At 43.2% G+C, this 12791-nt stretch overlaps 1 protein-coding gene across 2 annotated transcripts; it reads right to left on the bottom strand.

The window, feature by feature from the left end:
- Positions 1-772: 772 nt before the first annotated feature.
- On the bottom strand, positions 773-5109 carry zgc:101744 (Receptor expression-enhancing protein 6-like). Of its 2 annotated transcripts, XM_024443797.1 has the most exons (6): positions 5002-5109; positions 4745-4911; positions 2457-2550; positions 2189-2327; positions 1934-2102; positions 773-1566 (listed from the first exon to the last, which is right to left on the bottom strand). In XM_024443797.1, exons 2-6 carry the CDS (start codon positions 4860-4862, stop codon positions 1529-1531), a joined length of 558 nt encoding a protein of 185 aa, XP_024299565.1. In that variant the 5' UTR covers positions 4863-4911; positions 5002-5109; the 3' UTR covers positions 773-1528. The 2 variants fall into 2 exon arrangements, with proteins under 2 accessions (XP_024299565.1, XP_024299566.1); XM_024443798.2 differs by having other exon boundaries at positions 4745-5069.
- Positions 5110-12791: the final 7682 nt, after the last annotated feature.

The raw sequence follows: 12791 nt of genomic DNA, 5'->3' as shown, positions 1-12791 counted from the left end.
CTGGAACTAAAGCCTGTACTGCCTGTAAAGAGTGTTTGTCTCCCTCTGTCAGCGAGTTGGAGTACTGCAAGGATTACACACCACAGTCCCCCAGGGAAACTCAAGACCATACACACACACACACATGCGTGGACAGCAAAGGCAGTCTTCAGACTAAAGGAACAGCTGGGGAGAAAAGCCTCAGGAAGGGAGAGAGACAGTACAGGATGAGTTAGACATGCAATGCTCTGCTATCACCCCCACAGCCTGGCATCTATGGTTTGATTAAAGGAAGTGCATTTATAGACTTTTGCCAGGTTCCCAAATTACTACAAACACACAGAGAACACACACAGTCCCTGGGACAGTGAGTACGTGTGGCCATTATCAGTCAGTCAGTTTAGTCAGGCATTACACTCCCAGCATGGACATAAGAGCCATCCCATTCAGCCTTGTCTGAGAGTGAACATATCCCAGATTATTTCACTTCCTGTATACCAGTAAATGTACGGAGCACAGGTCAACTGGGTATATCAACGTCTTAGTGCAGGGCTATTCCACTCCAGCCTTCATATATGCAGTACTGCTGGTTCTCTCTCTCTGGTAGTTCAATTGATTGATAATTGAATTCCCAGATTCCTCTGACAGGGAGTATTCCATAAAGTAGGATCAATGAGTTATCTAACCTTCCTAAATAAATTCATATTTCAGAATTCCTAAAGAATTGAGAACGGCATGGTGTAACAGGCTCCAATTGTGGAAAAGTGTGAACAGAGTACAGACGAAACATTACTCCAGTTCCAGTTTGATTTATTAAAGACAATGAGAATAGAGAACGTACTAAACAAAAATACTTTCCAGTTCAGTTTACATACATAAATAATTTTGTTCAGGCAGGGTGATGGAGTAAAAATCTTTGGCACAGATCTGCAGACATTGCGGAGACATGCTACTGTATGCACTAACTACAAGAGACTGAAATAACATGGCTACCTTGTAGGAAATGACCCAGCTCAGAATGGCTCTATCCCAAACATACCCCTAGACTCTACTCCCTAGACACCTCCATTAGGCCCTACCCCCTGGTAGTGTTTCCCAATCCATTATTATGGGGCCATTTTTGTTCTAGAGAGAGTCCACTGATTCACAGATATCTACAGCACATGGGTTACCTGACAGTAGGCTACAGATTACATTAAGACATTCGCATTGTTTAGAGGTCAGCTGGATTGTGTGGTGGCTACCCTAAGCTTCTGGTTGCATTCCAACCGGTCTTTAAAAACAGGTCACGCTGCGCCGATTATCAGATGCCACAACGCCTGGATTATGGGAAACTCATCATATAACATTGATACATGCAACTTAAAAAGACAGACTAGAACGTGAAAAAACAAAGTCCCTTGTGTGTGCTGCAGGGTGGTCACCGGCCACTGATCACGTGACACGGTCCATTATCATCCTTCATGGGACATCACACACTCGGTTGTGTGGTTCTGTGTGTTTATTGGAGTCGAGGCGTCTTTGAGGCTTGTGGTCATACATCGGTCGGTCACTGGTTCTTGTCATTCTTGAGGACCTGGTTGACAGCTGGAGAGAAAAAAAAAGAATAAAAACATTAGTTATTAGTTTGACTGACAGACCTGGTGACCGTGTGTGTACAGCTATATTTACATTGCAGAGATGCGGGATAACTAAGTATCGTACTTTACATGTGATTTAGAGTTCGGAGCAGTCCGACTGCTTCAGATGCCTTTTCTGAAGCAGTCAGATTCTCCCGGATCATTTTCTAGCCCAACGTGCAGTCACTTTATATTTGAGCACACCATGGGTGACAATTACTCTACCAGTACTAATTTGCGTCGGCGGCGTTGGGGAAAAACTGAGGTGTCGGGAGCCGGGACTGTTGTTTCCACATCTCCACAATATAAATCTAACTTGTGGGTCTGTGCCTCACCTTCTTTCGTGACAGTATCAGCAATGTTCTTGGCCTTATCACTCAGGTTGTTGACGACACTGTCCAGGGTGGCCTGGTGTCTGAGGAACACGGGACGGACCACACGGGAGTAGAGAATAGCAGAACCGTTCCACGTCACCGGAGCCATACACCACACCAGGAACAAACACTGTAGGAGAGGGGGATTGAGAGAGAGATTCTATGATGATGTTCTTTTGGCCTCCTGTATATTGAATGTTACACACACACACACACCTTGCCAGCATAGTAGAAGGGGAACCAGGAGAGGAAGATGTCAGAGAAAGCCTCTGCAATACTGAAGAATCCGTAGACCACCCAGTAGGTCAACCACTGAGTGTCATCGTCTTTCTTCTTACTCTCTATGGCCTTGATTCTGATTGGACAACAGGACAAGTGATGAATGGAAATAATTAATGAACATAAATCATGTTTAACCCTTCACCTGGAGCATAGATGTGAGCATGATAACACCCCTTTTTAGATATGTTGAGGTGCTACTTACGAGAGGTACGCTGGGTAGACAAAGCCAATCAGGTTACAGAGGAGAGAGGCTCCATAGCCAAACAACAGATACAGACTGATCAGAGAGACCACACCTAGAGACAGAGGGAGATTCATACCAGATATCAGTCAATCTGGAAACATTTCAAAGCATCTTCATATAATGATACGTGTCTCTCTCTCTCTGTGTGTGTGTGTGTGTGTGTGTGTGTGCAGGATGTTGGATGAATAAACAGGACAAGGCTTTGTGAGAAACTCTACACTGACATTCACAAATTCAATGTTGATGTACATAAGACATCTAGTGTAACCATGTGGAATATGAACTTTGGAATAGGAGACAGAGATTCCACATAGATACTGATCCGCTCTAACCTAAACCAACAAACTAGCAACTACATTAACCTACAGCCGTGAACTTCACTGTCTGTCAAATGAACCCTTCACACATTTCAGTCAACATATGTACAATGGATTCCCATGTAAAACAAATATATCTTTTTTTAACAGGCTCAGAGTTTTAGAGCTGGACAGAGAAAAGGAGAGAAGCAGCTGCTGCTTGCTATTGTAACCCTAGCTAGCAGGTAATCGGCTTTTGTTTGGTTTAGCTCCTGTTTGCATAGGGAAATCATTTAGACATATGGCACCAGGCTTTTCATCTGGAGGTTATAGTCCAATACACCAATCAATCAATACACCTCATGATCTTCAAGACTCATGACTAGTTTCAGTTATGGCAGACGGCTATATATGGTCACAAAACTATGATTTGGAAAAGCAACACTGGGCACATTGAAATTATTCTCAAATGTGTCAATGGTGTTTTGTGAAATTCCTGATTTGGAGTGCATCAAGTGTCATCCACAAACATGCTGGCACATCTCCGCCCGGGACGCTACAGACAATCAAAAACCCATTCCCACATAACAGAGACTGTTTGAATACCTTGCTATAATAGTCCTTCATTGTCATGCTGCTTGAAGTAGCCAAGTCCCAACCTTGGGAATTTCTGTGAGCCCTAGTTTGGACATGACAATAGTCCTAGGCATCATTAATATAGTGACTAACCAGTGCCTTCCCCTTCCTCCACCCAACAGCTTAGGTTGCCCAGTGGACACCATGTCTGAATGCTTGGTGATGTGATCAGAGTCCCTCCACAGGCAGCGGTAGAGCAGACAGAGTCCCTCTCTGACATTGATGGAAGACTAATGGGCTGGGGTTCCTTCTTCAGAAGATGAGCTAAGCTACATAGTATATCCTACAGGCAACTTCTCCTCCCGGTACTGAACACACATTGGTCACAGAGAACTTCCCACCAGACGTTAAAGTACTTCACTTCATACTTGACCAGACCAAGGCGCGCGCACACACACACACACACACACACACACACACACACACCTCTAAGGTACATTGTCTTATACTCTCTTTATTGCATATTAGGTCCAGTTAGTTCAGTAGTCACCAGAAAGTCCACCTCAGTCCAATGTCAAATTCTGTTGTTGCTCTCAGGACATTTCCATAAACATCAGTACTGGCAGACTGTGTGCGTGTCAATAATACCCCAAAAAGGACAGTATTACGACAGCAACAGAACTAGCCTGGTCCCAGATCTGTTCCTGCTCTTGTCAACTTCATTGTTGTCAATGTCAGTGAATGAGTAGGCATTACGGCACAAACAGACAGGCACAACTCAACTGAAGACAGCAGGTCACCCTAAAATCTGCCATCTCAACATAGCAGTTGGTATTTCTGTAGGAGTTATAAATACACCCATTGGCTAGGGACCAGCTGCTAGCTAGACATTGGAAGCAGCTAAATCGACCACTAACAGTGGATTAACTGCAGTCTAGGCCATCTCCGATCTTTGCTACTTCAAATGAGTGTCGTAAAATCATATTGTAGGCAGCCTAGGCCTACAACTTATGGGGATCAGCTAATGGGGATCCATAATAAATACAAACAGTCACGTTAAAACAATATTTGGTCTGGTGACACCGTTTGTTTTCAATGGTTTGTTTGTGTTAGGCCTAACTGGGCTAGACTGCGTTACTGTTTAACAGCTACAACTGTCGCTGGTAGGCTAGTTAGTTAATGTGACATGTCAGCAAAATAACTGTCATATGCGCCGACCTTGCCAAACCAGCCAACGTTGCATAACGAGAAAGTAACCACAAGCGGCTAGACCAGAGGGTGATGTTACAATGTTTCAACATTGACATAGAGCAGCATTTACAACCAAGCAACTGGCAAAGTCCGAGTCCAAGTGGATTTAATATAAACTATTACCTGAAGCGATATATTTCTTCTGTATCCCAGTTTTCTCCTCCATCGTAGCTAGGAGATCTGTCACAAAGTTATTTTCATTCAACAAAGCCTCATAGCGGTTATGAAGTTGGGCAAACATTGTTGTAGTGGCGCCGTGTAAAACGTGTTGATTTTTTTGGATGCGTAGCCTACACAAACAACAAACACAATCAAAATGTTACGGTCAATAAAGAAGCGAAAAACTTAAAAATATTTCATATGTTTAAAGTTTAACACACCGAATTATCCGTGCGTGCCTACAAGCTGTTGGGCATACGGTTCCTGGCGAAGCAAACGAGCGAGAGGGAGGACTTTAATTAAGGTACAACCAATCAGAAAACGATTTTGTTGACAGCTAGTTGAAGCAACAGGTGATGAAAGTCAATTTTTATTGCCGACAGTAAAGTTCAGTTAACCATTATGCTACAGTACTAATATCTGGTGAGTGTTGGTGTTTAGATGTTTCTGTCATTGCTAGGGCCATGTGTTTTGGTCTACCATGCTACGTGACCTAGATTTTAACATTTATTTTAAGCCTTTCCATAAATTAGAATTATACCAAAAATTAAAGCATTTTTTTGAGGATGGTGCTGGACCATCTGATATAAAAAGAAAGGGGGACCGTTTGATGAAAAATCTTTAAACAAAGGTTAAAATCCAGGTCATATGACATGATTGTCCAAAACACGGGGCCCTAGTCCTTGCACATCTATCTAGTTATTTATGTCAAGTAGCAGTGAAAGAGCTTGCAGGCCCGGTCTTTAATTCTACCAACAGCTGACGCTGAGCCTGCCACTACTGGACAAATAACTATTCTCTGTCTGAACTGAACTTCAGCATGACGCCATTTTAGCACAAGAGGGCGCCATCAACCTGCAAATATGAGAATCAAATAAAATCAAACTTTATTTGTCACGTGCGCCAACTACAACATGTGATGACTTTACCGTGAAATGCTTACTTACAAGCTCTTAACAGTGCAGTTCAATAAAAGTTAAGAAAATATTTACCAAGTAGACTAAAATTTAAAAGTAACACAATAAGAATAACAACAATGAGGTGATATACAGAGGACACCGGTACAGAGTCAGTGTGCGGGGGTACAGGGTAGTTGAGGTAACTTGTACATGTAGGTGGGGGTGAAGTGACTGCATAGATAATAAACAGCAAGTAGCAGCAGTGTGCAAAAGGCTGGCTCAATGTAAATGGTCATCACTGTACAGTAGTTAGTAAGGCTCCAGTTAGGCTAGGCATCACCTGTAGGCCGACTCATTTGTGCAGTCTGTTGGATCCTGGCTATTAACATTTGAGGAATGGTATACCAGCGGGATGTTCATCCTAAAATGAAATACAATTTGGGCTCAGCTTGACACAACACTTTGGATGTAATATAATGTCTGACACATGTTTTTATTTGGTGGTGAACCTACCCTTTAATACATTATTTAGTAATCCTCCTATAGTTGACCCCTAGAATGGAATGACTCACAGCTAACAGCAAAATAACAGATATACAAGTTCTCTCTCTGTCACCTCTCAATCTATCTGTCTCCTCTCTCTCTTTCACACCCAGCAGGTGTGTTTGCCCATAGACTGGTGTTTTGCATAGCTGTTGAGCCTCACTGCTCCTGACACTAAGACTGCAGTGTTATCCTCGTTGTGTCCAGTCAGTCTTCTTAGAGCCACAGATGAGGAAGATGCTGATCATGCTGGCGTTCCTCCTGACTCAGGGTGAGGAACTCTCAGCATCTCATTGTGGTCTACTGGTGTTAATGGTCACATGGAACACGATTCCAATGCCTTTATTTGGATTATTGTGACGACTCAAAGCAAATTATTCACTGTTTCCAGTTCAGAGTCATCTGCACGTGTCCTGAATCAAGCTGATTAATCAAAGTCTGTTTGCCTGGGAGAGAGTGTGTCTATCAAAGCTGTTGCAAGTTCAACCGGTATTGATGATGACATGAGCTGGTACCTGCAGAAACCTGGACAGGCTCCTAAACTCCTCATCTATACAGTAAAAACCCTTCAGTCTGGAACACCATCTAGATTCAGTGGCAGTAGATCAGGTACTGTGTACACTCTTACAATCACTGATGTCCAAGCTGAAGATGCAGGAGATTCCTATGGTATGAGTAATGTTGGCGGCCCAGAGCGTTTCACACAGTCATTTAGAGTCATACAAAACCCCCCTCAGGCAGACTGTACAGAAACAACGGCAACCATGACTTTGATCACCATCTTCATCTGGACACTGAACTCTTACAATGGAAAAATGACATATTGTTGAGTACCTTTGAAATGGCTCTCAATTAATAAATGTCCCTGCATACAAAATTATGAAATATAAACAATCTGTTATTTATTCTCTTTGTTTAATTTATGTTTTTCCTCTTCAGGTTCCAGAGGTCAGGTGACTGTGACTCAGCCTCCTGTAGTGACATTTTCTCCAGGAGACCCCGTCACTCTGACCTGTACAACCAACCCTGAAGTGTACAAATGGAGTAGTGGAAATGAGGGTGCGTGCTGGTATCAACAGAGACCTGGAGAAGCTCCCAAACTCCTGATAAAATATGTAAAGACACGGCTAGATGGAATTCCTGCTAGATTCAGTGGCAGTGGGTCTGAGAGGGACTTCACTCTGACCATCAGTGGAGTCCAGGCTGAAGATGCAGCAGTTTACTACTGTCAGAGTTACCACAGTGGAAGTGTGTTCACACAGTGATTTAGAGCCGTACAAAAACCTCCTCTACAACATTACACACATCACTTGTCATTGAACACAGAACTATGGGTCTTGTTAAATGACATCACCAAGTATAACCACTTTACTAACTCACAGAAATAATGGTTACAAACTAGTTTAATAAATCTTCCAACCTCCCATCTGCTGTGAAACAGAAACTTAGATTTCCATGTCCCCTCCCCCAGAATAGAACAGTACACTCCCCAGATGTTCCCCCATCCTTACGCGACACCAGCGCTAGACCAGAGGAGGTTGGCCAGTGGACATCAGCCATACTGGAAGAGGCTAAAAGTTCAACATCATAGGTCAGATGTCAGTCACAGGTCATTTCACAGGTCAGTTCACTAATATTGTGTCTTGTGGACAGGAAGAGGTTGGGCATCGGACGTCAGTCAGACTGGTAAAGGTCAAAGATCAAAATGTCAGAGGTCAGTTCCCCAGGGAAGAGAGTCAGTCCAACCCCAACATGCCACCAGACTGCCTGTCACTTTATTGTAGTCAGCTTGACATTTTATTGCCAAAGAGAATATTTGACAAAGTTCTAAGGTCAAAGTTTACATCCCTAGTGCCCACTAGAATGGCATGAGGAAGTCTTAGATAACTAGTGATCTACATCTGAAGATTCATCATGATTTCCCCAGGAATCAGCACCAAGACAGAATCATCAGGAATTCATCAGGAATCAGCACTGAAACAGATTCATCATGAATTCATCAGGAATCAGCACTGAGACAGATTCAACATTAATTCATCAGGAATCAGCACTGAGACAGATTCAACATTAATTCATCAGGAATCAGCACTGAGACAGATTCATCATGAATTCATCAGGAATCAGCACTGAAACAGATTCATCATGAATTCATCATGAATCAGCACTGAGCCAGTTTCATCATGAATATATCAGGAATCAGCACTGAGCCAGTATCATCATGAATTCATCATGAATCAGCACTGAGCCAGTTTCATCATGAATATATCAGGAATCAGCACTGAGCCACTATCATCAGGAATTCATCATGAATCAGCACTGAGCCAGTATCATCAGGAATTCATCAGGAATCAGCACTGAGCCAGTTTCATCAGGAATTCATCATGAATCAGCACTGAGCCAGTATCATCAGGAATTCATCAGGAATCAGCACTGAGCCAGTTTCATCAGGAATTCATCATGAATCAGCACTGAGCCTGTATCATCAGGAATTCATCAGGAATCAGCACTGAGCCAGTTTCATCAGGAATTCATCATGAATCAGCACTGAGCCAGTATCATCATGAATATATCAGGAATCAGCACTGAGCCAGTATCATCATGAATATATCAGGAATCAGCACTGAGCCAGTATCATCAGGAATTCATCAGGAATCAGCACTGAGCCAGTATCATCAGGAATTCATCAGGAATCAGCACTGAGCCAGATGGAAGTCCTTCATCCCAGTCTAGAATAACTCCAAGGTCACTGACAGGTCAGCCAGTGGCAAAGGTCAACAGTTTCAAAGTCACATGCTCAGACACACACATACACAACCTCCAAATGCCTCCACCAGTACCTGTCCTGTGCCACACAGGGGCATCTCCCAGACCCAATCCTGAGTAAAGTAGACAACATTCACCTCCAGGTGATATGTCTGACCTAGCAAGGTCAGATATGAAAGGTTGCATCTGGCCTCTAAGCCTGTATGTTTAGGGCAGTACAGCACGTTACCATTCCTAATATTACTGGAGTCTGAAGTGATGTATTGTCTCTGTATCCCAGTTTTCTCTTCCATCGTAGCTAGGAGATCTGTTACAACATGCTTTTCATTCAATAAAGCCTCATAGCGATACTGTTCTGTCATTGCACACCTATCTAGATATGAATGTCAAAAAGCGATAAAACAGCTGGCAGACCCAGTCTGTAATTCCAACAGCAGCTGAACCTGATACTGTTTGACTAATAACTCTTTATTTTCTGTCTGAAACATAGACTTAGATAGACTACGTCGTTATTGTATCTGTCCCATTATGGTGTGTGTGAGAGCACAGGCAGTGCCATTGAAGTCGTCCATCTTCTTCTACTACTTCTACTAGTAAACAAACTGAAATTGTGCATTCCGCTACCTGTCTGTTGTTTGAACAGGTCTAAAGCCGATTTACTGCAACCTGCTGTAATGGAATGTTTCCTCAGGAGTATAATTCATTGGCTGATTTCTCCTAATGACCTGGATGGAATGATGTGATCCTTCCTTAACCCATACGAAGTCCCACCCTGTTGACTACTTCAAAATGGTGGAATCCCTCAACGGCAATGTCCATGCAAACACGGTTATATCCATCTGAGGCCTCAATCATTCTTTATGGTCTGAACTGAACTTCAGCATGATGCCATTTTGTTCATTATAGAATTGTCAAAGACTCCAGTCACTCTGCCTCCGGAGTGGCACAGTGGTCTAAGGCACTGCATCGCAGTGCTAGCTGTGCCACTAGAGATTCTGGGTTCGAGTCCAGGCTCTGTTGCAACTGGCTGTGACCGGGAGATCCATGGGGTGGCGCCCAATTGGCCCAGCGTCGTCCGGATTAGGGGAGGGTTTGGCCAGCAGGGATGTCCTTGTCCCATCGCGCACTAGCAACCCCGGTGGCGGGCCGGGCGCAGTGCACACTGACACGGTCGCCAGTTGTACGGTGTTTCCTCTGATGCATTGACTTCTGGGTCAAGTGGGCAATGTGTCAAGAAGCAGTGCGGCTTGGTTGGGTTGTGTTTCGGAGTACGCACAGCTCTCGACCTTCGCCTCTCTCTCTCTCTCGAGCCTGTAGGGGAGTGGCAGCGATGAGACAAGACTGTAACTACCAATTGGATACCACAAAAAATGTAAAAATAAATAAAAGACTTCAGTCACTCAAGTCATAGACTGTTCTCTCTGCTACCGCATGCCAATCGGTATCGGAGCGGTTCAAGTCTAGGTCCAAAACGCTCCTTAACAGCTTCTACGCACAAGCCATGCTGAACAATTAATCAAATGGCCAACCGGACTGTTTGCATTGACCCTCCCCACCGTCCCTGGTCAATGTCTATGTTTCAGACAGAGAATAAAGAGTTATTAGTCAAACAGTATCAGGTTCAGCTGCTTGTGGAATTACAGACTGGGTCTGCAATCTTTTGTTTTTACACTGCTGCTATTCTCTGTTTATTGTCTATAGTCACTTTGCCCCAACAAATTACCTCGACTAACCTGTACTCCCGTGCATTGACTTGGTACCGGTACCCCCTCTATGTAGCCTCATTATTGTTATTTTATTGTGTTATTTGTAATTTTTTTAATTTTTTGACTTTAGTTTATTCAGCAAATGTTTTTTAAACTTGATTTTCTTAAAATTGCATTGTTGGTTTAGGGCTTGTAATTAAGCATTTCATGGTAAGGTCTACCTACACCTGTTGTATTCTGCACATGTGACAAATAACATTTGATTTGAAAGCAATGCTCTAGCATTGAATGAATACACTTACATGTAACTCAATACAGTTGTTGGTCCTGGTCCGTCCCTGGATGGGAGACCAGATGTTGCTGGATGTGGTGTTGGAGGGCCAGTATGAGGCACTCTTTCCTCTGGTTTAAAAATATCCCAATGCCCCAGGGCAGTGAATGGGGACACGGCCCTGTGTATGTTGCTGTCCTTCAGATGGGACGTTAAACGGGTGTCCTGACTCTCTGAGGTCATTAAAGATCCCATGGCACTTATTGTTAGAGTAGGGTTGTTAACCCCGGTGTCCTGGCTAGATTCCCAATCTGGCCCTCAAACAGTCATGGTCACCTAATAAACCCCAGTTTGCAATTGGCTCATTCATCCCTCTCCTCTCACCTGTAACTATTCCCCTGGTCGTTGCTGTAAATGAGAATGTGTTCTCAGTCAACTTACCTGGTAAAATAACGGATTTAAAAAAATAATTAAAAAAATACTATGATAAATTCCAGGCCTTCAACAGATTTAGGTCAGCTATTTCCTTCCATGTTTAATATTATTATTGTGTTGCAGTTACAGTTTCATCATCTGTACTGAGGAAGGGTATTTCCATAGAGGAGGTGCTTTGCATTGGCAGCTCATGCTTCAGTGCTCTGGGAGTGTTTATAGCCCTGTGAGTTTCAGACTGTGGCACTGAGGTCTGTCCTGACACTTTAAGACTGCAGTGTTATCATTGTTGTGTCCAGTCTGTTGTCTTCTCAGAGCCACAGATGATGAAAATGATGAAGATGATATCACTGATTCCCCTGCTGACCACTCTGGGGTTCCTGACTCAGGGTGAGAAAGTCTCAGCATCTCTCTCTACTGGTTCTATTAGGTTTGAATGGGAAAGTCTTCTCTCTGAGCTGTTGCTTGAGACAAGATCTGTAAAGAGACAGAGAAGCTTTGAGAATATTTTAAGATAGTTTGAGAAAACTATGCTCCTGTTTGTTCGTGTTTGGTGTTTATAATGCTTTTGATTACTATGATTAATCAGTCCTTATTTCCCACTTTTTCCATTTCAGTGTCATCTGCAAATAATTCCCTGAATCATGCTGAAAAATTGAAATCTGTTAGTCTGGGAAAGACTGTGTCTCTCAGTGCTACAGGAGGTTCAGGTATTGGTGATGACATGAGCTGGTACCTGCAGAAACCTGGACAGGCTCCTAAACTCCTGATCTATACAGTAAAAACCCTTCAGTCTGGAACACCATCTAGATTCAGTGGCAGTAGATCAGGTACTGAGTACACTCTTACAATCACTAATGTCCAAGCTGAAGATGCAGGAGATTACTATGGCATGGGTGTATATGGTGGACCAGTGTTCACACAGTGATTTAGAGTCATACATAAACCTTCCTTAGTCAGACTGCACATAGACTGTACTGCTGCAGCTGGGACCTACTGCAGGTGTTGAGAAGCAACAGACATGAAACACTGGTTCACTGAACACACAACTCAGGTCTTGGTTATATGACATCACCAAGCATAAATAACCACTATTTTACCACTGTACAGAAAATCTCGTTGCAGATTTCAAATTCACTAAATAGTTTAGTCATGATCAAAACCAACAGCTATATCCTATAACCCCCTGCTATGTCGATAATGGTCAGATAATGTGGCTCTGCTCCTGTCCCCAGATATTTACTGTCCCAAGGTGGTCTTCCCACTACCCACCCTCCCTCACCCCCTACCAACCTTCTAATGTCCATTTTGTTACAGAGCAGTTTAGTCTTTGTTTAACAACCACAAGTTCACAGATATTCACTTCTATTTGTTTTATAATACAAATCAGGGACACC

This window comes from Oncorhynchus tshawytscha, linkage group LG14, assembly GCF_018296145.1.
Source record: "Oncorhynchus tshawytscha isolate Ot180627B linkage group LG14, Otsh_v2.0, whole genome shotgun sequence".
Lineage (NCBI taxonomy): Eukaryota > Metazoa > Chordata > Actinopteri > Salmoniformes > Salmonidae > Oncorhynchus > Oncorhynchus tshawytscha.
Note: the sequence above shows the minus strand (reverse complement) of the source record. Positions and strands in the feature narration are given on the sequence as shown.